General features: G+C 39.5%; 1 protein-coding gene across 3 annotated transcripts in view; it reads left to right on the forward strand.

The window, feature by feature from the left end:
• LOC129726868 (trissin receptor) overlaps nucleotides 1–19052 on the forward strand; it is a 223055-nt gene extending 204003 nt beyond the window's left edge. For 2 of the 3 annotated variants that reach the window (XM_055684042.1, XM_055684044.1), the window contains one exon: nucleotides 6587–19052. In XM_055684042.1, coding sequence (XP_055540017.1) covers nucleotides 6587–6634 — 48 coding nt within the window. In that variant the 3' untranslated portion in view covers nucleotides 6635–19052. The remainder of the gene's footprint in view (nucleotides 1–6586) is intronic. The other variant, XM_055684045.1, reaches the window with a different exon arrangement.
• Nucleotides 19053–26951: the final 7899 nt, after the last annotated feature.

Below are 26951 nucleotides of genomic sequence, written 5' to 3' on the forward strand. Positions count from 1 at the left end.
CTGGTGAATGTTCTCCGCCTGCGATACTGGATCACAGGGGCCAGAAACTTGGCGAAAATCGTCGTCCGAAACTGCATTACCTGTGTGAAAGCTCGTCCCAAACTGCTGGAGCAATTTATGTCGGAGTTACCGTCCTCCCGAGTCACAGCAAGCAGACCGTTCTCCACCACCGGTATAGATTACTGGGGCCCTATTTTGCTAAAACCACCCCACCGCCACGCCGGTCCCAAAAAAGCTTTTGTTGCAGTGTTCGTCTGCTTCGCTACCCGTGCTGTTCATCTAGAGCTGGTTACCGACTTAACTACAGCCAAGTTCCTGCAAGCTTTGAGAAGATTTGTGGCACGAAGAGGACTATGCAACACAATCTACTCAGACAACGGACGAAATTTCATCGGTGCAGCGAACGAGCTGCGCAACCTAATCAAAGACAAGCAACACCACCAAGCACTAGCCACCGAATGTGCAGCCAACAACATACGATGGATTTTCAACCCTCCCAAGGCCTCACACTTTGGCGGCCTGTGGGAGGCAGCCATCCACTCCGCCCAGAAGCATTTTGTGCGGGTTCTCGGTACTACTCTACTCGCCCACGACGATATGGAAACACTATTGACGCAGATCGAATGCTGCTTGAATTCACGTCCTCTTACACCCCTAAACGATGACCCAACTGACGACGAGGTCCTTACTCCTGGTCATTTTTTGGTTGGGTCCGCACTCAAATCCGTTCCTGATTTTGACCTTGCGGAAGTTCCTTGTAATCGACTAACCAATTGGCAGCTAGTTCAAAAGAAATTCCAGATAATATGGAAGCGATGGCATCTGGAATATTTAGCCACTTTACAGCCAAGAACAAAGTGGTGCGACCCACCTATCAACCTACATACGGGTCAACTGGTCCTGCTTATGGACGAAAGATCGCCACCAATGCTCTGGCCGACCGCTAGGATCGAACAATTACATCCAGGAGCCGATGGAATCATACGAGTGGTCACACTCCGCACCGCCCAAGGTAATTACACTCGTCCTGTAAGCAAAATTTGCCTGCTGCCAATCGCACCGTCTAATGAATCACCAACACCAACCGAAAGTCGACCAGAAACCGAAGCAAAATAACAGCAATGAGTCATCTCATCTACCAATTTCGTCGCTAATTACATCCCGATGCAATTTCAACATTTGAATCACCTGAAATGAGAAAAAACAATGCAAAAATGATACAGCTGGAAGAACCACGTTCGATCGCCGATAACAATAACCACTTCGAGCAGAAGCGGAAACGTCAACAGTCAACGTCTGTCATCACGGGAACAGCAACCAATAGTCATCAGAAATGATGATTTCTGAAGGGGCCAAAATGTTCGCATACGAATAAACCAGCGCGGCCTGGCTGTCAAACTTATAAACAACCTTGTGCGAAGATCCCTCGGTCATCGAATTTTCGAAGTCATCCCATCAAACTGTCATCGATGCAGAATGCCGATTGTCATTTGTTGACTTCCTTGTCCCGCCAGCTAGAATATTCACCGAGGTATAAATAGCGTTCCAGCACGTGAAATACCCCTCTTCTACTCCGACACGGATGGTATTCAGTACTGTAAATGAGCCCTTGATAGTGCGTTTCCAATCAATACATAAGTTAAAGTTGAATATAAGATTTAAAAATGTAGTTGTAAACTGAAATATATTTAAATTAAGTGAAATTAACCTTCATAATCAAGAGAAAATTAATGAAGTGAAAAGCTAAATAAAACGTGTTACATGAACTGAAATAAAACAAACTTAAAAGTGATCTGTGAAGAAACCAACGCAGCCACATCTGTTGTTATCCGCTAAGATATCGACACAATGGTATCAAATCAGTCCTTTCTATATTGTCAAGACAATAACTGAGCCTCAAGAGATCCTTAAGAAAACGGAAAAAATATTTTGAACGACAGAAACACACACAGTTGTTCATAATTCAGCTCACAATTGCCATGAAACGTTTACAGAGACTATAAAAAGATAAAAGATATGTTCAAATGTTTCTAAAGTTCTCGATAAAAGCCAGCAATCAGATTTTAATTCAAAGCCATAAATATGAAAAGAATTCAATGATATTATGAGAGTAATAAATTCAATTTTTAAAATAGATTTTTGTTGAAAATTCTGAAATCTAGAACGCGGAATCAGAAAACACAAACCAATCTTCTTAAAAAGCAAAATAAGGCAAAAATTGTTCCTAAGTAGCAATAAAATTAAATTGATTTAAATTTAGAATTTCAAATAGATTTTTGTTGAAAATTCTGTAATTTAGAACGCGGATTCAGAAAAAAACAAAACAATCTTCTTATTTGGCTCAAAAAGGCAAAAATTGTTTCTAAGTAGCATTAAATTTTATTGAAGACTGAAAGAAACTAATAATATCAATTTAAAATCAATTTTAAAACTGAAGTGTGTGAACACTAGGAAATGGATAATAATTAGGTTGAAAATGCAAAAAATTATTCTTTATATTTATATTTATTCTTAAACAAATATAAAATTGCCAAAAACGGCTATAATTGCCGATTCAGGCAAGGCAAAAAACAATCTCGATTCGGGGTCAAAAAAATGTGTTCTAATTATTTTAAAAACTCTGAAAAATAACGGGGTCAAAAAATGTGTTCTAATTATTTTAAAAACTCTGAAAAATGAATTTTAAAGCCAATTCGAAAAAAAAATTTAAAGTCAATTCAATTTTAAATTAGGTTTTAAGAGAGAAAATGAACTCAGAATTGGGAATTTAGCTAAAAAAATTGCTAAATTTTAGTCTGACGAGAAATCAGAAGAAGAAAATCTAGAAAAGATTCCAAATTGAATTTAAAAAAAAATCCACAATCATATTTGAAATTCAATTTAGAATCAGTGGAAAATGAATTTTTATATCTTATTTTTAAATAAGCACTTTGAATAAGCCCAAAATCCGTAACAAAGCTTAAAAACAATTAATGAAATTTCACAAGGCTTGATGATAAAAAATGATTTCAAAGATTTGTCGTTTCCGAAGCTCAACAGTAGCCAAAACAACTTTGAATTAAATTCCAAATTTGTAAAAATATATATTAAAGGCTTGAAAAAGCAGAAACCAAAACGCAGAAAATCTCAACCAGAGAGTGCAGAAAGTTACAAATATTGCTTTAGTTAAACAGTTAAATTAAACCAGTAATTATTAACGTAAGTCTAAAATGACAGAAAATTGTTTCAAAAAACGGTTCAACATAAACTAAAAATTTATGTGAAAATATTCTGAAACATGAAGCACAAATTGATTCTAAATCATATCCCGATTTTACCTGAGTGAAATAATGAAAATCTCAGCCATGAAAAGTCGAAAAATCAACAGCAAATACATGTTGGCCGAAGAAGTTAACCCTTTTTCAAGTTTTGAAATGAAATAATTATATTTAAAACAAGATTCTCTCACAAAATTATTTTCTCAATAAATAAACGTGGTTGAACTTAAATATTCATGCGTTTTAAAACCGGAAAAAACATAAATTTCTAACCGGGAAAAAAACCGGGAATTTGAAATTGGAAATCTCCTGGCAACCCTGTTAATTGAATGCCATCGGCTAAATTGGTGGAAAGTGAGTTACAATATACATAATTTTTGTTTCATTTTTGGTGTTGTTTATTTTCTTTTCATCATTCAGGACAATTCTGGAAGATTTCCGAACCTGTCGTTAATGGCAAGAGACGTCCTGTGTGTTTCTGCATCGAGTGTTCCACTCGAAAACAAATTTTCTTCGGGACGGGTCCTCGTCACATCACGCATAAACAGACCAAGTAGGAGAAGAATCCGGCAGCTACTCTTACTAAAATATTGGCTTAAATAAATGTTCCAAAACTAGGAAAATTGTAGAACCAGCCTTTTTTGTTACTACACTCCAAATTTTTCAATTAGAAAAAAAATATAATAAAAAAATAGAAAAACAAATTGCAAAACTTAGTTTATATTGTATTGATTTAGTCAAACATTTTTCAACATGCATAAAAGTCTTTTTAATAATTTTTTCACTAAAATAACGCTCTCGAAAAAACTGGCAACTTTTGTTCCCGGACTTCGGGCCAGACTCCGGACCGGAACCGGAACGAAGCCAATCGGACCGAACCCAAATCGGACCGGAACGAGCTAGTTCCGATTTTTTACCGGACCGGACCGGACCGGAACGCGGACCCAACGTGTTCGTTCCGATGTCGAAAACTAACCACCTGTATGTGGTCGATTTCTTCAGTTGAGAGTTTCTACGTAAGATAACCTAAAACTTTGCTATAGACTTCACTTTGATTTGATAAGTAATAAAAAAAATAAAATTTTCATCTCACGTTTAGGTAGATTATTCAAAAATCTATTTGCATCAAAAGTTTCCCCATGAGATATACTTTTTCGAAAATTGAATGATATTTTTACACTCAAAAGGTTGACGATCACGTTTTAAACCACTGCACTGTGCATAGTACAATTTTGGGTCACCCTTATGTGCAATAAAAAGTAAGTTTGAACGGTCATCTTTAAAATTCAACGAAGAAAATGCAGATTTCGAAATCCAGAAGGACAAAGAAATCATTGAGAAAGTACTCAATCCGTAAGTAGATATTCATGGTTCTTAAACATCGGACCAAATAATAAATAACAATAAGGAGAAATATAAGAAATCGTTTCGATAAAAATGTGTATGTATGTTAATAAATATGAAAAAAAACTAGTAATAATTATATTACGGTTTGTAATTTTTTCGCCCTTTAACTCTCTAGATGACCTAGCTTTTGAAAACGAACCATCACACGCGGCAAAAGTCTCTTAAAAAGCCAAAAAACTACGCGATTTGAATTGTACTTAAAACAAGTTGGTTCACACTTATAATTTATAATTGGATTCCATTTCCAAAATAAACTATACGTAGACAAAAGATAACCACATAAAGTATTTGAAGGCCTATTGTTGAAAATGTTTTATGATTCGATATAATGTAGAATTTCAAAATCGATATATACCTTATATCGAAATTCTCCTGTATTCTAGAGAAAACTTTTATCTACAAAGTTGTTACATATGATCATGACAATCAATGACAATAAAATGGATATGACAATCCATTTTATTTAACAGCTTTGTAGAAGAAGGTTTTTCTCTAGCATATTACAAACAACCTCTAGATCCAAATTTCCCCCTCAGCTCGTTCCCTAGAAGGCTGTTGAATAATTGACTTGTCGTCTCCACCAGTTCAACGATGAAAGGAAGCGCACTGTTAACGTTCGCATTGGAGTGGGTGGGCGCTTTTGACGCGTAACTCTAATGGCTAGGGGCACCAAAATTTACAGGAATGGGTCAATAGCTGTAATCTTTCATTTTTTTCCAGTTTGACAGTCTTTACTTTTTACTTGTCCACCTGATACAGACTCTGTCAGGCCATAGCTGCTTTGGGTAATATTTACTTTGGCTCGGGCACGGGAGATCCCTCCGAAGTGCGTGAATCTGGGGGATACTGCTGAGTACATCTTCTTCCTACGCCCGCGTTTTGCGCGTGCAAGGAGCGACCATCATCTCACTATTGATAGTAGTGAGTGGCCTGACACTGCTCCGGACAACTTAGTTCGGAAGATGTGGGAAGTCCCGGACATCTGGAGGCGGTTTGTGCAGCCGCCTCTCAAATAGTCCTGTAGCTAACTGCCAGTCTCCAGGTGGTAAACCATGAGGTATAAGAGCACAAAAAGCCACTTCCAGACGTAATACTTAACCGTCGTTCCGAGAAGATAAGAGCTGGAGACTGTAAGGGTTTCAGTGGGTTCGGTTAACTTCAACCCCACTCCCTGAGCTATCTTCTCAGGTGTCTGTGAGCAGATATTTTTGATCAATAATAGTATATTTGATGTTAGCAGATTTCTCCATTCCCTAGAAAATAGAAATTTCATTTTCACTATTAGTTTGTCCTTCCAGAAAAAAATACACCGTGAGACGAAACAAATTTGTTTTAAAATAGTTAAAACAGAAAAATATAATTATAAATAAACTATCTCAAAGGACTCTCTTCTTTGAATCTTAATTTTTTTACCACAAAAACTACACATTATAAGCTAACAAAAACTTGTCTCCAAAACCAAAATTTCTTGATTTAAACTTGTTTGGCTCTTGTAAATTTCAGAATATATTTGATTTGAGGCATACAAAGTTACTTAAATGAACGATGTCATCAAGTTCACAGGTCTGTTTGCATGACAATCTTTTTCAACTAGACAGCAAATCGAAAACCCGTATAGCGAAACTAACACCCACACATCACTTTATAAATGCATGCTGTTTCACAATAGAATGTGTCCGTTGTTATTATTGTATCGTTTTATATCACATCACTATTTATGCTATTATGCCTTCAAACTTTCAATTTACTAAACGTGTTACCAACCCGCGAACAATCATCGCTGGTAGCCCATTCAATTTGATTTTCGTATTCTTGTTTATTTTTTGCCATGCCATGCCTGGCGGCGTCATTCGCTTGCTGATGATGAACATGTCGTTGGACCGTACTATAACACTACCTACATCCACATCAAACCTGTTTAGAACCATTCCTTACCGACCGATTCAACCCATGTAGGAATTCCCCAATGATGCTACGACCTGATCGTGTGCCACCGGTGCTGCCCCGGCCGTTGGAACCCACTGGTTTGGTGGACGGCCTACCAAACGGGCCGGCAACGGGTCTTCCGCCAGCGCCGGCCTTCTCACCACTGCGCTCAACAGCAGCAGCACGGTCGACACCACCGGACCACCCACAACGGCCAGCACCAGCAACAACAACAGCAGCAACAGCAGCAGCAACAAGTCGAAATGTCCGAATCCGTCGACATCCACGGGGGCGACGGGCTCAGCGAAGATAACGAAGATGATGATGATGGCCGGCAACAAGTTCCGTCAACATCAACAGCAACTACAACGGCACCAGCCTCGGAGCAACAACAACAACAACGACGACGAGGAGGAGGAGGAGGAGGACACAACCACCTACAACGACATTGAGTACGTATCAACCGCTACTGTAACGTTTGCTCTATCGACGGTTTATTACGTGGATTATGAACGCAATACGTAACTGAATTCCGACCGACGGTCGCCGAAAATATTGTACATATAGAATTATCGCGCAAATATGTTTCGTATATAGCATGAATCCTGCTGGAGGGGAGGAAGGTTTCCTCTATGAATGAGAATAAACATTCAACCATCGAATCGTTGAGTTTGTTGTTAGCGGAAGCCCGTTAAATAGTATTTTACGGGGCAAGAGTGAGTACAATGAAAATATTTGCCTACACTACACGCTAGTATTTTGTTACTGGTCCGAATGGGAAGGGAACAGCGCGAAGGAGGCAGTATTAAGGACGAACCACCACGGTGAGGGGATTGAACGTTTTCTCTTGTAGAATTTCGGGTACGATACTTTAGTCGTAGGCATATCATGAACAAACCGATGGCTTCCTTCCGAGCTCAAGTCAATTGAAGCTACAGACAAAGAAAAATTACTTTTGTGGTCTATACATATTATTCTCGATTGCATTCTGAAATCAGTTTTGATCTACCAAACTTACAGGGTTGTATACATTTCAATAAATTTCGTTTATTAAAAAACCTCAAATCTAAAAATGTTACCTTTGCTGGTCGTATGCCATTTTCCTCTGTTTTTTAGTACTACAGATACGACTCGTGCTTCATGCGTCTACCCCTTTTGTTTCAACTTACCATTAAGTATTAATCTCAAGCTCAATCTCCCGAAAACACCAAATATCCTTTACTAATTCTCCTTCATGGATCAAGATTTGTTGTCAACAGCACCCTGAGGTAGCCTTAAACGCGAATTTAGTGCAGACATGCAGACTGCGAAATATTCGCTGGCTACGTAGTTTATGTAGAAACTAAACGTGCTATCTGAAATGAAAAGATATTTTGCAGCCAACACTGCTGTAGAAAAATAAGCAGCTGGTTTTTTATAAAGGAGCATATGATAGAATTAGTCACATCTCGCTGGGTCTAACTGAATCGTACGCTACCTTAAATCCCTGATACAAGTTGCGATAGCGTTTAATGCTTTACCTCGATAATCACTACACTTAAATTGCCTTGTTTGAGGAAGACCATCCCATATTTAAGGATTGCGACCAAGAATAGAAAAAAAAATGTATACGTCAGTTTTGTTTGTCCTATTTAGTTGGACTTCATAGTTGTGTCACAAGTTCTAAGTTCCACTTATTCAAGGGATGTTTGGTTGTTTGCACATTATTTACCAACAAGCCGTTAATATAGGTATCTTTGAAAAAAAAAAAAAAACAGAACAAACTGGTATATATGGTGCATGAGAACGCAGTTCAAAATAATTTTTTTAATTTAGACTTGTGCATTAATGCACGTATGAACTAATAAAAGGACACTTTTTATTTTCGTTAAATGTGATCGGATAGCAATGACTTCTCGTCTTTCAGAGATAGTTCTTCCGTTTAGTCATATGCTCCAATGAAAATTTTGACCCAAATTCGGAGTTAATCTACGATAAACAACATATTTCTGGTAAGGTCGCCTCATTAGGTTGTTCACTGTAAGGTTTATCTTCACTGCACTTACGGCTTCGTCGCAAATTAGTGAATCGACTTTTTCATTACCTTCTACTTTACAGTGTCCTGGAGCTCAGTTTACGTATATAGATCAGGTTCTTTTATGTCAACTGTCGGAGTGGAACAATTTCTCAATATACGCTAGCTTGAAGTTACAAATCAGTGCTTAGTGCTTTAAGCGCTGTCTGGGGTCCAGTTTGTGTTCCAGTTTAATATCTGATTCAATTATGTTCTCAGAAACTTAGCTTCAGTGGACGTTCTAAATTTATTACCTTCAGGCCGTAATATTTTTATTGTGTCTTTCCTTTTATGCGTGAGGTTGACAGTAATAGTTTTTGTGGAATTTCTTTTCCGCACAATTTTAGGGCTAAATTCATGGTAGATTAAATTCGGTTTATTTAATATAACGCAATCAAATTTACCTCTGATGTAAGAAACATTGGTGAGGGAATATTTTAGTTGATTTTTTTGTTTGGCACATAGAATTTATCATAATGTGTCCAATCCCGTGCTTACTTATAACTTTTTACATTGAATGGTGAGAAGCATTATTAATACCTCAAAACTTTCAAAACTGCTCTCGGTTTTTTTTTATGTTAGTATGCAAAATCAAGAGTTCGTCGTTTTAGGGCTATCCACTAATCTAGCCATTTTTCGATGTCATCATATGAGTAGAACTTCCATCGAACGGAACAAGTAACAATTGGATGGTGCAATATCTGGCAAATATGGTGGTTGAAGTAGGACTCGCCATTTGAGTGTTTTTAAGTAAGTTTTAACGACTTTGGTAGTATGAGGCCGAGAGTTGTCATGCAGTAGTATCACTTTTTCGTGCTTCTGCACGTACTTGCTCACCTATTTTCCTGGTGAAACATCTCCCAGGATTCCACCTGAGTCACAATGCCCGGCCAACAAACTCGGTTCATGGCAGCTTGTCTTCACTTTTTTCAACTACCTAGCTCGTCGTGCGCCTCATTATCTTGTACAGACCGGATTCGAGACGAACAACATTTTTGCTGGATTGTTGTCCAGTATTCTCACAAAATGTCCCGCCCATCCCAGCTCTAGCGACTCTCTGGATACTGAGCTCGCCGTAGAGTAGCGCCTGCTCGTGGCTCATTTTTTGCCTCCATACGCCATCCTCCGGAGTATGCTCCGCCGAAGATGGTCCTAAACACAGGTCGCTCGAAAACGGCTAGTGCTTGCAAGTCTTTCTCGAGTTTCGTACCCGTAAAGGACTACCGTTCTTGCAAGCGTCTTGTACATGGTGCACTTGGTATGACAGTGAAGTTTACCAAACCTCAAGGTCTTGAGCAGTCCGTAGTAGGCACGAATTCCAGCTACGGTACGTCTACGGATTTCCCTGTTGCAGTTGTTGTCTGACGTTACCAATGATCTGAGGTACACAAATTTGTCAACCATCTCAAACTCATCTCCGTCGATTACCACGCTACTGCCTATCGGTTCCTCCTGCTAGCAGATACATGGTCTTCGACGTACAGTCGAATCGCTCTATCGCAAGGTACCGTCGTTATAGAGAAATGTCGCAGTAAAACGAATCAGTTTTATAAATATGAAGCAGAAGGGACCATTGAGAATGTCACTATAGAGAGATTTGTCGCTATATAAATTGTCGTAATAGAGAGATTCGACTGTATTCACCTTCAATCCAACCTTTTCTGCTGCACGTTTAAGCTGTTCAGTAACTGTTCAGCAACCACCTGGAACGACCTTCCGCCAAAGTCCACGTCGTTAGCGAAGCAGAAGAACAGGCTGGAATTATCGTGCCACGCATGTTGAACGCCGCACGTTTCATAACACCTTCAGACGTAATGTTGAACAGGAGGTAGGAAAGACCATCGTCTTGTCGAAGTCTTTTGCGTGTTTCAAACAGGCTTGATAACGCACTTGGAATGTTCTCACAGAACTGTACACCATTCACCTTGACCTTGATCGGTCTTGTTAGTTTCGCAGGGAAACCGTTTTCGTTCATGATTTTCCATAGCCCTACACTACATGGTCGCTAGTGTCGTACACGGCCTAAAAATTGATATAAAATGTGATGCGTGGGACTTGATATTCGCGAAATTTTTGGAGGATGTGCCGCAGCGTGAAGATTTGGTCCGTTGTCGACCGCTTATCCACGAAACCGGCTTGATACTTTTCCAAAACCTTCTTGCTAGCGGTTCAAAATGATCTGGAAGAGCACTTTGTGGGCTGTGCTGCGAATAGTGATCGCTCGGTAGCTCTCACATTACAACTTGTAGCCTTTCTTGTATATTGTGCGTATTAATCCCTCCTATACTCCTCCGGTAGCTGTTTTGTATCCCAGATCCTGACTATCAACTTGTGTAGACAGGAAGCCAACCTACCCGGGCCAAGCGTGATAAACTCCGCAGCAATACCATCTTTTCCAGCTGATTTGTTGTTCCTAAGTTGCTCGATATCATTTTAAGTTTACCTATCGTGAGGAAGGCATAGCTCCCTCATCCGCTATACTGACGAAATTGTCCCTTCTGCGTCATTGTAGTGCTGCTTCCACCTATCACGCTCAACAATCAAGATTCCTCCGTCCTAATTCAAAAACATTTTGGTCTCGCGACACAAAACCTGCGCGGGATGCGTTCAGTTCGTTATAAAATTTACGTGTTTCTAGAGAACGATACAGCTGCTCCGTTTCCTCACACTCCAGCTCTTCCAGGTTGTCCCGGAAAAGATAGGTCCGCCGTCTTCGTTTCTGTTCGACAAGTCCGACGAACCCAATAGTTCCGTTGCGCTGGTGATGCTCGCATTTATATTACTCAAGCAGTCTCCTAGAGGGGCTTCGATGAGCTCCTCCTCGTCCGGCAACGCTACCTTAAGGCTTGGTATGTACTCAGTGACGACTTTGAGAAGTATAACCTGTTGGCAACCGATAGTCTTTGGACATTTGAACCATCAGCAGATAGTGGTCAAAGTCAAAACTTGCACCACGATAGGTTCAGACGTCCATATTATCCAGTAAGTGCCTTCCGTCAATCAAAACGTGATCGATTTGGGATTCGGTCTTTTGTGGTGATCTCCAGGTTTACCGATATACGAGGGTATGATGGAAGTACGTATGACCATGCGAAGTCAGTGAATCGGAGGCCGTTTTTGTTCGTAAGCCGGTGTGCGTCGAACTTTCCAATAACCGTTCTAAATTCCACCTCCTGTCCGGCCAGAGCGTTGAAATCTCCGATGACAATTCTGACGTCATGTTTTGTGTAGTTATCGTATGCACGCTCCAACTGCGCGTAAAAGTCGTCTTTTTCGTCATCGTTACTTCATTAGTGAGGGCTGTGCTCGTTAATGATGCTAACGTTGAAGAAACTACCTCTAATCCTCAGCTTGCGCATTCTGCTTGTCCCTCACAATGAGAGCTGTGCCCTGCTCGTATGTGTTCCCGCATACGAATGTACCGATACTCTCTTCTTGCATACCTCCTGCAGTGCTACAATGTCGAACTTGCAGATCCTCAAAAAGTCGAAGAGAATGCGAGTACTTTCCAAAAAGCTAAGGGACTTTCACTTCGATGATCAGAGTTACCAATCGCTAATCCGTTTTCGTTGCCTGGCTCTATGCCGATTGTTCCGGTCCGTACTTACATTGTCTGCTTCCTGAACTAATGATATTTACGGATGGATTGTTAGACCTACACCAACCCCCTGTCTCGCCGCAGGACCATCGTAACAGCATTCTTCAGAATTTTTTTTTCCTCTGTGTGGACTCATCACTGCGACCAGAGACATTTTGATCTATTGTGATATTTCCCAGGTGTTTTCTGTACTCCTCACTTCATATTATTGGCAGTATCTCTATTGAAGTGAATGATACGCTTTTTTATTTATATCCGTGCTTGTGTGTGAGAGTTTACCCCTTCGTTTCAAGCTTACTGCTCTACTAGCCCGAGCCTCTTTTCTATCCTACCAATATCGCCAAATTACAATTCCCTAAACTGAGGCTACACCTTACGTTCCTCTCTGGTCAGGTTTATTCTAGGAGGGACTTATTATGTCAAGAGGAAGGAGTCTTATCGAAATTTCTTTCCTCGTGCCAATATCGCCATTTACTTTTATTTATTTTGTAGAGGGTAAATATTTTTGAAATCAGTTTTATTATAAGAAGGATATTTTGTCAAGAGGAAGGAGTCTTATCGAACCTCGTTCCTCCTACCAACACCGCGTCACAATCACAATTCCCTGAAGAGGCACTCAATGCTTCACCTCTGGTCAGGTTTATTATAAGTAGGACTTATATTTTTTCAAGAGAAAGGAGTCTTATCGAAACCTCATTCTGCCAGCCAAGACCGCGTCATAATTACAATTCCCTGAAGAGAACTATTATATGTTACTCAGAACAGATTTATTATAAGAGAGACTATTTTGTTAGGATGAAAGTCAGCAAGGGTACTATAGAATTCAGCTTGAAAGAAAGGTATGTAGTGGAGAGCCTGAGAATGAACCCATGTTTAAGTCCTTTGACAATCAAATGGCCTGATTCTACTAGGATTCGAACCCACGACCACTCGCTTATCAAAGCGGACTCTGTAGTCTTGCGGCTACGAAGCTCCCCACTCTTCAGAGTTGCACACCGGCACTAGGACGTTGATAAGCTGCCGAAATCTAGTTAATGCACCAATGATAGCGTCGCACCCTCTCACTTAGCTGCTGCCGGGCTGACAACATTTTCCTGCTGCCCCATTCAGCTTTGTCCAGCTGGTAGTATATTGATATCATATGACTCGTTGAGGCTTGCGATAGGAACTTGTGAGGACCGGAGCTAACTGTGACGCTTCTTCTCACCATTTGAAGCCAGCTTATCTCAAATTCCCAAATTATTCCCCATTCTTTTGGAGGAAAGCTGTTCCTGCGCCTGGCATAGATCCTCATCGGGCACTAACTCCATATCAGCGTTTTCGAAGGTTTTTGGTCTTCCGGACGCGGACAATCATCAACATCAAAATTACTGTCGTTAAAACGACGAAACCAATCACGACACGTTGTTTCACTTAAAGCAGTTTTTTCCTACCTTACCTTACCAATCAGACGAGAGCCGTGGTGGCTCGTGCTGCATTTGTCGCCATTTTGCTCGGTTTTGGGCTGTGTTCCGCCAGTTCCACAGGCGTCTCATCACGCGCAAGCCTCCTTCGATCAGGTCGAGCCATCGTGCACGCAGCGCCTCTCTATTTCTGGTGCAGGCAGGGTTGTTGAAGAGAAGTGATTTTACAGGGTTTTTGTCCAGCATCCTTACAACGTGACCGGCCCACCGTAACCTATTGACTGTCGCCAGGTATGCAATGGGGTTCTAATCAAGCAGCATGTGCAGCTCATGGTTCATGCGCCGTCGTCCGTCGTCCGTCGTCCGTCGTCCGTCGTCCGTCGTCCGTCGTCCGTCGTCCGTCTGTACTCCATCGTAACTAGTCCGCAGCACCTTCCGTTCGAAAAGTCCAAGAGCGTTGAGGTCCTCTGCGAGAAGCTTTGTTGTCTCGATTTCGTACAGGACTATCGGTCTTATCAGGGTTTTGTACAGCGTCAACTTCGTGCGTCGTCGCACTCGACTCGATCGAAGTGTCTTCCAAAGTGAAAAGTAGACACGATTTCCGGCCTGGATGCGTCACTGCATCTCTTTGCTGGTGTTATTGTCGGCGGTCACCGGTGACCCCAAATACACGAACTCGTCGATCACCTCAAGCTCGAGCTCAAGCCCATTGCCGTCAACAGAGACTTGAGTTGGGAAGCTGATGTTGTTCTCCTTGGAGCCGCTCGCTCGCATGTATTTTGTTTTCGACGCATTCATTCGCAGTCCGATTCACCGACTTCGGCTTTCAGTCGGACTTAAGTTTCCTCCGCCTTCGCAAAGTTACCTGTTATGATGTCAAAGTCATCAGCGAAGCCCAAAACTGAACAGACCTTGTGAAAATCGTGCTTTTCGTGTTGATGCCCTCCCGCCAAATCACACCCTCAAGGGCGATGTTAAAAAGCAAGCAGGAAAGTCCATCACCATCCATCTGCGAGATTGGTTTACCTTCTCATAGAACTTCCGCGTATCACTGGCACGGTACAGCTGCTCCAGCTCCTCATGTTTACGATCTTCTTGCTGACGCTTCTTTCGACTGAGAATCGTGGTCATGTCGTTCCGTGCTCGTTTGTACTTTGCCTTGTTCTCTCTCGTTGACCTGCCCACTTCCGGTTCTTCTCGTTCTCCGCTACCAGTCATACCAGTCGTTTCTCTACTCGGTTCTAGTGTCGCCAATCCGGTCTCCCCGATAGCTGTACGAATGCTGCAACAGCCGTCCTCGAGAGGCGATGCACTAAACCCCTCCCCCGTGGGTAGTACCGCTTTTAGCTGTTGCATGTATTCTTTCGCAGTCTGGGGGTCTCGGAGCTGCTTGATGTTGAGCCGCGGGGTTCGACGATATCGCCGTGGTTTACGGTCGACAGTTTTGAGCGCACAAAGATACCATAACTAGGTAGTGGTCCGAGTCAATATCCGCACCGCGATTGGTGCGTACGTTTGTAATGTCTAAGAAGAACCGGCCGATGAGAACATGGTCAATTTGGTGTACTGTACGTTGGTCAAGGGAGCAGTTTATCCGTTAACATTTTTTAACTCTCGATGCGCTGCAGCCAGTCAACATTTACTGGAAAGAACCGCAAAGAACTCTATGTGTTCCCACAAGAGTCACGTGAGATGAGAAATGATCGTAAGAAAGAAAGACCCTGAGATACATTTGATAGTAGTTACAAGTTGGCAATTACCTACTGCCTTGATTTTAAGAATTGCAAAGAGCAGCGGCTAGTGTGATTTCTCGACTCATTCATTAAATTTTTATTTTACCAGCTAAATGATTAACATAAAAATTCCACTATTTATCTATAAGGTTACTGATTACCCGATTTTACTCGAAAATCAATATCAGCACTTGATCTTATGGCCGCTTATGAAAACCCATAATCTTTTCTACTTCTTTTCATCACAATCCTAGCCTCCACCAGTTAAGTCACGTTATACTCCTATTCACTTGAAATTAAATTAATTTTTGAGATTGTGTTGGATTCTTCGATTCTGGGCATACTCCCAGGTTCTAAATTTATCAATACTGGGTAGTTTCAAAGCATTTTCCCCAATTTTAACGAGCTGGGAGCTGCATTGCCGCAAGGTTACAGAGTCCGCTTCATCAAGTGGATGGTCGTTCAATGTTAAAAAGAACTTAAGCATGGGTTAATTCTCAGGCTCCCCCACAACTTATCCTTCCTTTACGCTAAATTCTATAATCCCATGGTGTGACTTTCTCTGAAAAAAATATTAATCCCTCTTATAACAGAACTGACCAGAAGGACGCCCAACGAAACTCATCCAGGGAATTAAAATTGGCGATATTTGGCATGAGAAACAAGGCTCGGTATAGTAGAGCAGTAAACGGAAGGGTAAACCACACAAGCACGGATAAATTATAAGCATGCGACTGCTCAATAGCGGTATTGAAATAGAAATGCAGAATACAGCAGATATCCGACCATATCTCACAAAAAATCGATGATTCTGGTCACAGTGAGCAGCTTCATATAGGGAAAAAAGGCTCTTTTTAAAACGAAAATCGCCATCTTGTGTTAAAACTGGTGCTGGGCACAGGGTTGCCATTCGGTTTCCAATAAAATCTGGAAAATTTAAATAAAAAGTCTGGGAAGTAACTGTTAGTCATTTTGTGTGACAAAAAGCCATTTTTCTGGAATAAATTTGTGAAGTATGCAACATTCGAAGTGACCAAATTGCAAACTTTTGTGTAAAATTCGAAGTGATGGCCTTTTTTCGTGACAAAGCAAATTAAATCTAACGAAATATAATTTAACTGTCTGGATACATGCTAGAAAATCTGAATAATCCAGACATATCTGAATATCTGGCAACACTAGTTAGGCATCGACATTTCTCGCGTAACTAGTCAAAAAAACCTAAGTAACAATGAGAGATACTGTTTCGTTAATTACAGCGTCATTATGAAAGTTTTAAACGGTTTCTTGTCAAAAATCGAAAAATTATAACGTAACCTTGCTTACTATGCACAAAGCATAAGGAAAAATGTAAAAATTCGAATGATATGTAAAAATTAAAGAGAAAATAAACAAAGAGAGTCTTTCAATGTTACTTAGGTCCTTTTGCAAAGTAATCCTAGATCACAGACTAACAGACGTAACACTGGAACCTAGCTCCATCGCCACAAAAAACGTTCATTTCAAATTTTCAATCGAATAACTGTCATCGCGCAAAAACGTAGTCTGGGGCGCTGTCATGCAATCTCATACATATTTTATAGTTCTCCATTTGACACATGCAATAACGCTGGCGTTGATGTCGAAATACATGACGCAGCGCGAACACGGCAGCTGATGGTGCTAGTATAACTAACGTAAAGTACTGGAAGTCGCCATTTTGAATTTTACCGTGCGTCGATTTTCAGATTCGAATCATCATCCTGGTTCAATTAAGACATCTTTTCCTATCGTGGGTTGCCTACCCTTGGCGATATATTTATGATCTCATAATTTGTACAAAAAACACATAAAATCATTCTGTCTTCAGCCAATTACTATTCAGATTCCCTTTCCTTTTTTAGGATCCTATTGATTTCTGATTGGAGTTAGGTTGAATGTAAACTTCAAAATACAAATATTGTGACCCAAACCATTTCTTTTGAAAACAACACTGAATATTTTGTTTATTTATCGTTGTTCAACATGCATCAACAACAACACAAATACATATAATTTCATAACAATCGTAACAACGAGCAACAACGAGTGAATGAATAATATAAATTTGATTCACAACAAATCGAGTCAAAGTATATTGAAAAAAATCAATACTTCACATAAAGCAGCTCATGTTATTAGAAGCACTCATCCCTGAACAGTAACCAAAAGTAAACGATTACCAAAACCACTGAAGCCGCTCCAAAATACACTAAATTAGCAGTCACGCAAAAAAATAATCGTAAAGTTCATTCTTTTTTTGGGTCATGCTTTAAAATATTACGCGAAAGTTCTGCTAGTGCCTGGTTGCGGTTTCCATATTTCTCCTCTCAATGGCATACCATGGCATGCATGGCTACAAGAATGGGGCGGATCAGGGCGGGTATCCAATATTTTTGCGAACCAACTCTGCTTCAGGGTTTCAGTAAAGTTGATTATAGCTAAAGCGGTACTTTCGAAAGTAACACCATCGATCATCCCAGCTGCTTGCCTAAACCGCTTGTTGTATAGCCGCACATATGCTGTTTTTCTGCTGTTCAATTTTCCACTTTTCGTCAATCTTATTACTACACTATAAGGTGCAACTTTTTGATACAATTATAACTTGACAATGAAAATGAGTAATCCTTGATGCAAAAAAAAAAAATCATGAGCGACTGGAGCGACGGTTCAATATTATATAACAATTGTTGGTACTTATTAAAAATTGATGAATTTTTTATTTCCCGTCAATCCAAACTAATTTATTCCTATTTAGTTGTCCAGCATATTCCAATTAGCGTTCGGCTTCGCGAGAAACCTGTTATGAAAGACCTGACTGTCAATTAAAAGGTTCGAGCTGTTGTAAGCTTCAAACGACTAACGAAATGTTCAAGCGCCAGATATCCTTAATACTGCCTCCCTAGTATACCCTGCCTCCCCCGTGTTGAAAAAGAAAAACAAAAAACAATCCTGTGTAATTATAAGACGAAAGAGGTAGGATAACGACAATATAAATCGCTCGGCGCTACCCATCACTGTCTGGTGTTGATAACTAATGGGGCAGAAAAGGGCGTTTATCGCCTATTGACTGTGACACACTCGGCTAGGATGAGGAGCCCAATAAGTTATGGGGTCGTTATACTAAACACTCACACCAACAACAAATCGCAGCGCTTTGGAAACCGTACTGTGATACGAAATCATGATAAGAAAATCAATTTTTAATAGTGAACAGCTGTCAGATGTGAGAAGTGTATGAGATGTCGTTTGTTTATTATTACCCTGTTGAACAGTTGAGATGTCACAGATTTTAATGCAGAGCTAGAGAATTATTTTTGAATCCTAAACAGCAGTTGCTCAGAGCGAAAGAAAATGTGACGCAAATTTCTCGATGGACATCCCAAGGTGCGATGTACTTACCGCAGGAGTTGAGACGATAGGGACGTTATTATTTATGTTTGAAGGTGCCAAAATGTAGCAGCAGCATATAGATGTTCATGGGAACCCAAGCGTTGTAAATTGAATCATTGTCGAGTGCTCTATGTGTAAATCCGATTATAAGTAATCAATTTATCTACCCAAAGATTAAAACGAGGTATAAATTTCCAATCAATTTTTATGTATTTGTAAAAAGGTTTATTTGTTGCATGACCAATAATAGAAATTTTACTCACACGTTTCACGTTTCATTTACATTCACATATCCGAACTCATTAAGTATAGAATTTTTTTATTTGCTATATATTTTAGGTTAAACCATTTAGGCCATTCTATCCAAAAGACGTTCGGTATGCAAAACTATGCTCTTAACCAGAATAATTCGACGTAACTACAGTAAATAGCGAAAAGCAGTTCCATTGTTTGCCCCCTTTATACTGGTAATTTATTTGGCGCAACTTTCCCCCATTTATCATTCACAAGACTGTGACTCCTGTCTGAATCAGCGGAATAAACAACTGTCGTAAATTCCACATTTTGCAAGCAAAGGCTTCCAAAGCTACCGGAAGCACAAACAGAGGTGTCGTCCTGGCCTGCACGGCTGAGGGAGTTAACCGTCGAGTTATAAGCCGACGACAAAGTGTGGATTGCCGGAATCGACGGTTTTTGTCGAATAGTGTAGTAACTGTACGATAAGCAGCAGCAGTAGGCAAGAACCGGGAGCGTTCCTGCATTAGGTAACTCTTGCCGGGAAAACGTAAAGTTAAGTAACGATGATCCGGGCCAGTTTCGGTGATTCGTTTACGGTATGATTATGTGCATTTAAATTGAGCGTTTCAGAAAGTTTATTCTGCCAACTTTTGCTATCGTCAACAGAGCCGCAAAAACGGAAAGTCTAAGTAAATAAGGAAATTTAATCAGATACAAGCCATGCGAGATAGCATAAATAATCGTTGCGAAGTAAATTATTATTCCTTTAAGGTATGTATTTGAAAATTCTGTACACAATAATAGGAATTATACGTCAGATGCCTTTGGGAATGAGAGACAGGCCACAAGTGATTACTTCTAACATTAATCGCGGTTATGACTAACAAACGCTACACTATCTCACTTTTACAACACTTTCACTATTCGCTTTAAGCTATCCTTTTTTAAAGATATTACAAAACTGCGGTTTGAATGTTTACCTACCAACTTATCGTATTCAAATAAGTTCCGCCCATTTGACGAGGTGATGATGCGTAAAATCGACTTCCTGTCACAAAATATTCAACCTTAGGAAACAGGAAGAAAAAGTCTATAACGTCTTTTTCACTATCAAATTGAAAATGAATATTTTGTGTCTACTTACAGTTTTAATAGAGTCAAGGCTACCTCGGTCTCTCTCTCTATCTCGAAATTATTTCAATCTTTTTCTCGCTTATATCCTTGTGCGATAAATCAGTAACATCAATTAAATACAGCAGGTTCGTGAAAATCGTTGAATATCAGCTTCGAACTCGAAAAATGAATGTTCCTGGAATCAATCTGCGCTCCTTCAGGTGCACGTGATAAAACTCGTAATTCCTTCCAATCAGTAGACGACGTAACTGATTGGCACTACTGAAAGAGAGTATATATACCTAAGTGATTTCCGGTGCTGAAAAATCAGAATGTTCATTTAACATTGTTTGCAAATAAAAGAATAATATGTTCTGCACGTATTACGGTTGATGAAAAGAAGCTTCCCGTTTTCTGATTGGGCAGTTATTTCGGGGTGGGGTTAACGGGTACTACCTTCGTTCCGTACAACCAAACTTATAATCAGCATCAAATGATTGAATTTAATGGATCATTACCCTCTTCAATAATAAAATTTTATGCCCGTCGGAAGGGCAAACTGAACGGCGAAAATCTGCTACTAACTGTGTGCAGAGGTGTATTCTTTCCGGTTTCCGGAGTGTTACCCAAAAAACTTGGTAATTTGCGCTCGATTAAGTTTACCATCGTGTTCTACAGTGATGTTAAATTACGACTTGGAAAGTTGAAATCGTTTTCACCTTTCACCGTTTGGAATAGTGAAACAGAATCATTTTATCATCATTATTAACAGTACAAAAGAAATTTTTCACAGCAATCATGATAAAATATTTCGAAACATATGTTTCGTGATTTTGCAAAAGAAAATTGCAAATAAAGAAGATAGAAGCAAATTGCAAAACATAAAAAAAATAAAAAAAGAATAGTACGCACTGTTGGCCTCGTTTAAGTTTAATCTGCATTGAAAACTTTACTTTCAAAACTATTATCATTTAAAAATTCTTCACGAAAATGGACCCCTTGACTATGAATGATCAACCGAAAGCTCGCAGCAAAGATATTCAGCCTCCTCTGATAATTTCTAAAGCGTTCATAGTCAAAGCGGTCAGAGAACAGTCTTCGTGATGATAATAGGCAACTTCGATTGAATAGAGTTTTTGGTATGGTTAATTTTCTTGGTTGCGTGAGGACTTGCTGACGTGGATTCTGACTCAGACGAGCCGTTTTCGAACCGAAACTCAGAAACAAACAGTAGGTACCCGCCCGCAAGAGGGGTCTCATTAGTTGGGCAACAGAGAAAGGCGAATGGCCTTCTTTGGGAGTGGAGCTTAAGCCATCCGCTAAAATTTGACGTCGGTTCCGGGTTGCGTCTGGTCAAATGGAATGAGTTTTCCCTTATTACTATCTATACTAGATTACACTGGTAAACACAGGTTTGGCCCTAGAATTCAAACTGAAAAAAATGAAAGACTATAAATTTTGAACAATTTCTGTGAATTTTGGTGCCCCTAGAACGGATAACTTTTTCAGAGACTTAAATAAGATTTCTCGTAAACTTAACGTTGAAGCGACGATCCCGGCGAGAAATTTCTATGCAATACTTTGACGCACTTCTGTGTACACGAGCGGCTCCAAAATTCACAGAAATTTGTCAACAGCAACTATTTTGAGCTCTAGGGCCGCGTATATTTTTTGTCGACCAGTGTTATTCTTGTATAAATGCTTTCGTTGAAGTTTGCTTCGTAAATTTTTTTTCCTTTGAGACCTTACAGCACTACCGCTTAAAAATTAATCCAACTGGGAGCCTTTCCTAAGTATGGGTATATTCAGGGCCGGATTTACGATTGTGGGGGCCCCGAAATAAAACAAAACCTTTTTTTTATCGTACGAGTTAAAAACATTTATTTGCTATTGAAAAGTTATCAAAAAAAATTTTCTTTCGTGTTGTTTTGCAGAAAACTTATTAATTAAATAATCAACATTCAACTCCTTCAGTATACTCGTACTCGAAACTTAATAATGCTAAGACTGCCTTTCATTCTCCACAGTCGTACGCAACCTATTTTTAATTAGTTTCATCTTCGATTTTTTTTTCTTGACACCTGAAAAAAAAACCTAATTTGAAAAAATTGCGATCCACAGGCAAAAATTTGCACACAATTTGAGAAAGACTGCGCAAATATAAGACGACTCTGACAATAATCTACAGAAACTAGGAAAAAACTACACACATCTGCAGGTCAATAAAATCTGCACACGAACTCAGAAAATCTGCATTTTGCAAAGCACATCTGGTGTTCCTGATTCGGACAAGTTAGCAAAAGCAATGCATTAAAAAAACTTGTGGGTTATTTTCATTCTCTGCTTTATCTCCCATGCGTGCTGGTTCGATTCAAACGGTGTGTTAATGTGTGTCATTCCAAGAGAATCCAAGGCAGGGATGCATCATATACAGATTTTCCTGTATTTTACAGACTTTTGAACTAAAAAAGCAATACAGAATCTGTATTACAGAATTACAGAATATTGTCAAAAATACAGATTTTACAGAATCTTTTGTTATTCGAAATGAAATCAATTTTTTGGAAGGTTAAATTTAATTCAACGACTTTCAAACTTTTGTGAAAAAACCTGATGCTGTTTATGTTAGTATCGTTGCAGAAGAAGAGGGATGAGGCTTGGACGAAGGCGGAAAATAACGTTTCGAAATATTTGACGGGATTTCTATTTAAAATTTGTGAAACAAATTGCAAAGCTGTTCGATTTTATCGATTCTGTTGTAAAAACGGTAGCTTTATTCAATTCTAAACATTCGTGAAATTGGAAAATTTAAATGATTTGATTTCCAAAATTCGTAACAGTAACTGATCGACAAGACATGAATAACGAGTTTTACTCGCTAAGAACAAACTTTTTGACCGGAAGATTCGATGAAACAGATGACTTAACTTGGTCTGAGTAGTTGGACGCCACAATGCCAATGGTAAATTCATGTTTCCGTTACTGAGATCATTTGTGCGAATTTTTTCAATAATTCCACATTCTTCGGCTTTTGTAGAGCGCATATTTTCAATATATAATTGCAGCAAGTCTAAAGCCAGAAATCTCATGGCCCCTAAGCTTATGAGCTCAATTTTAAAAGCTAAAAGCTACGTTGCTAAACAAGCAGGAGCTACTAGAGTTTAATTGACAAAAACATGCATGAACATCACGTAAAGATGAATAAGCAATACCGTGTTCAGTAACTACATTTGATTAACTGGCCTAATTATAAGTTTGGAACCAATAAAAAATTAGGCCAAAGCAAAAAATGGTGATTTGTTTCAATATATTCTTTAAAGAAGAAGATTTTCATGCAACATTTTCAGTTTGCTGGATACAGATTTTTTATATAGATTTTTTAGCCCGTGAAACAGATAATACAGACATTTTTGAGCAAAAATACAGAAATAAATGTGGCAACCCTGATCCAGGGTGAGCTCTTATGGATGTAGTTGTGATATTGGCGCTAGCGAAAAAATAACACTGAAAGAAAGTGTCAGATTGAAATGGTCTGATCAAATTTTCTTACTGTAAATCGAACTTTTGATTAAATCTCATTTTTTAAAGAGAAAAAATCTTTTTCTCAATTTGTGGGGGCCCCAAAAATGTGGGGGCCCGGGCCCCCTGCCCCCCCCCCCCCCCCCCATAAATCCGGCTCTGGGTATATTCATAACCTTAATTTCTTCTGTTTTTTCAGATTAAGGAAGTATATTTTTAGGTAAAAAATATCTAAATATAACGCAACCTTTAAATCGTGCCAAATTATCAGTTTTATTCATTAAAATTGAAAACGCATCAGATTGACCTGGCACTTTGTATCCGGCAAGTTAAATACGCTCTTGCGTATCCGGTTTTCGGGTTAATTGTCAATTCGTTAATATCATGCGCCTTCAAGTATGCAATCGTTTTTTGCCTTTTGAAAGCTTTAATCGTAGCAGAACAACAACGAGATACCATTGCATGTGCTTTTCTATACCATTCGTTCCTGCAGTTTTAATGCGGATTTGACACTTGTTGGGGATCTTATGATATTACAATTAGAATCATACTCGCCTAATGAAAACACATACAATATGTTCTCCAATAATTGTATATGCATTGGTGTATATACGTTTAACGAGCTTAGGAAAATGGGGAACTAGATAAATGCATTCTCACTCAAATTTATAAGAAACTAACAAAGCAAACAACATTATTTCATTCTTAACAAACTGTTTGAGGGAATGGTTAAATATAAGATAACTATGCAAAAATTCTAACTTTGCTGGCAATTGGATCCTTATTTACTTTTAATTATGGCCGCAAATACAAAATTATTTAAAATTAAATGATACATAATTTTAGGAGATTTAAAAAAATCAATGACATATTTCGGAAATAAGTATATTTTGATTTCTAATTTGATAATTCTATCGCATTTCTAAGAAAAAATACTTATCCGTTTGAGATATTATTAGTAAAACGCGAGTTATAGCATTTTCATCAAAAATAGTAAAATTTTCTTCGGTTTTAAGTTTTTATTTTCTGAATTTTTAGTATCTCCGGAAATGTTGTATCAATTAACATTTTAGAAATTGCATTCTCAAGAAAATTAACGAGTGACAACTACAAATCTGGAATTGGTTTCAGATACTAGATACTAGAACAAACACTGATTTACTGCACTCGAAGATTTCATTACTCATCATTTACAAAAAAAATTCACAGGAGGGTTGTGTGCAAAGCCACGACCGCAAGGTAGAAGTAGAATACTTTTACACAGCTCTACTTACGGCTGTTCATTAACCTACGGCCGGGCGAATCGGCTCGCGCCGCTTTTCGTGTTTAGCCTGGCAGAGGCCTGATGCGCACGGCCAACACAATAGAAAGGTGTTTTCACATTAAAAATTAGACACGGTTTTACTGAAGTTAGTGTTGGCAAATGCATCTACCGCTAATACCGCCGCTATCGTACGAAAGCGCGTCGTTTCATGTGGGGAATAATCTCAACAACGAAAAATGATGCGTGTCTAAGCACACCCGAACTGTTTCGCCGTGCCGCTTCCATCTACTTTCTTATAACATCGGCCTTAGGGAAGTACCGGATGCACCTACCGCTGAAGCTGTTACCATACTGCTACTGGTACCCAAAGCTATTAACTCTTCAGATTAAGTGTTTTATTTGTCCTCATAAGAACAATTGATCAATTCCAATCGGATATAATGCAATGATCTGTGCAATATTACCGACAGTAATATTCTTCTGAACAAAATGATCCAACATTTCCATTAGAGGCAGTGCCGGCTGGTGTACGACAAAAACCCGCCCGATCGCTCGCGTTGGCGTTCAGCCTGGCTGAGGCCTGAGACGTGGTGACCAACCACAAGGCAAGTGATTTGTTTAATTTGAAGGCAGCCACAGGCGCAACCCGCTGCTATTGTCTGTTACTGCAGAGTGCTGATATCTGCTGCTACTGCTGTCAAGGTTGTGGACAGTCCATGCTGCTTACTTTCCGACTAATGGATGTAGCTAGTTTTCCCAGAAACACTCTTTTATAGCCGAAGGGCGCTACGTAATAGGCCACGCCTTTCTGTTCAGTTTTACCATTTCCTAATGTTTTTCAGACGAATTATTCAACAATTCGCATTTGGTTTTTGTATCCAGCGAATAAACACCGATGGTGCTCTTACACACGCAACGATTTGACCCCTAACCGTATTGCGGCTTGTAACATCAAGCGATTTCGTTTGCTCGCTGTTGCGTGTTGCATCATGTTGCAACTTGGCAGCTGGGAGACGACGAAATTCTGTTAATGCTGATTGATTGAATCGACTTCATATTAGCTCTGCATAGTCGAACTAACTGCTTTTGTGAATGCGTTCTAAGAGGGCAGTTTGTTATTCAAAGTCGGTTATGCTGATCGCAGCCTTTGCGCTGCCCTTACTAAATAACTAAATTATTTACTTTATTTACTAAATAAAGTAAAAATTAGACAACTACAACCGAATTTGATTGCATCCCGCACAGAATGTCTGCTTGTGTTGATGCCAGAAAATTATTAACCTTCAATTATATTTGCCTTGAAAAAGGCATTTTGCGGTTCAAAATCGGTTGCTGATCACAACCTTTGAGCTGCCCTAACAGTGGAGGATTCAAGATTCACGGACAACATGCACTGTGGAAGCTATTTCACATTCAGTAAATTCGACGGGTGTGACAAATTTGAATTGCTAGGATCCAACACAGAATCTTGCTTGCGTTGTCAAAAATTATTAACTTTCAATGACTTGTTTATTTGCCTTGAAAAAGGCATTTTGATGTTCAAAATTGGATTTCCTGATAGCAATCTTAGCAATCTTCATGCTGCCCCACCACGGGGGGAATAATGGCAGTCTGGCGACACACGCTGAGAAGAACCGCGCTGCTCCTGAGACGTGGTGACCAACCACAGGGATAGTGCTGCTGCTAATGAAGGACTACTGCTATTGTCACTGTTTAGAACTATTATGAGCAGCTTCGGCTGAAACAGGCTCTTATATAGGCCATATAGCATGTTTTCAATTGCAAGGTATATGATTCTGTTGACCGTGCTTGGGAAGCAATCATATAACGACCAATCAGAGGTCGTATTTTTCGTTTTGACAAGGCTTGACTATTTTCAATAGTACAATAGTGTGAATAATAAAATTACAATTGTCTAAGGTATCTTGCAATGGTCCTTGCAGATCGCTAGCCTTGCCACCAGTAATGGATACAACGCTATCGTCTGCAAGTTGCCTTAGCGTGCATGAATTTGCAAGACATTCATCGAT

Source organism: Wyeomyia smithii, chromosome 3, assembly GCF_029784165.1.
Source record: "Wyeomyia smithii strain HCP4-BCI-WySm-NY-G18 chromosome 3, ASM2978416v1, whole genome shotgun sequence".
NCBI classification, from domain to species: domain Eukaryota; kingdom Metazoa; phylum Arthropoda; class Insecta; order Diptera; family Culicidae; genus Wyeomyia; species Wyeomyia smithii.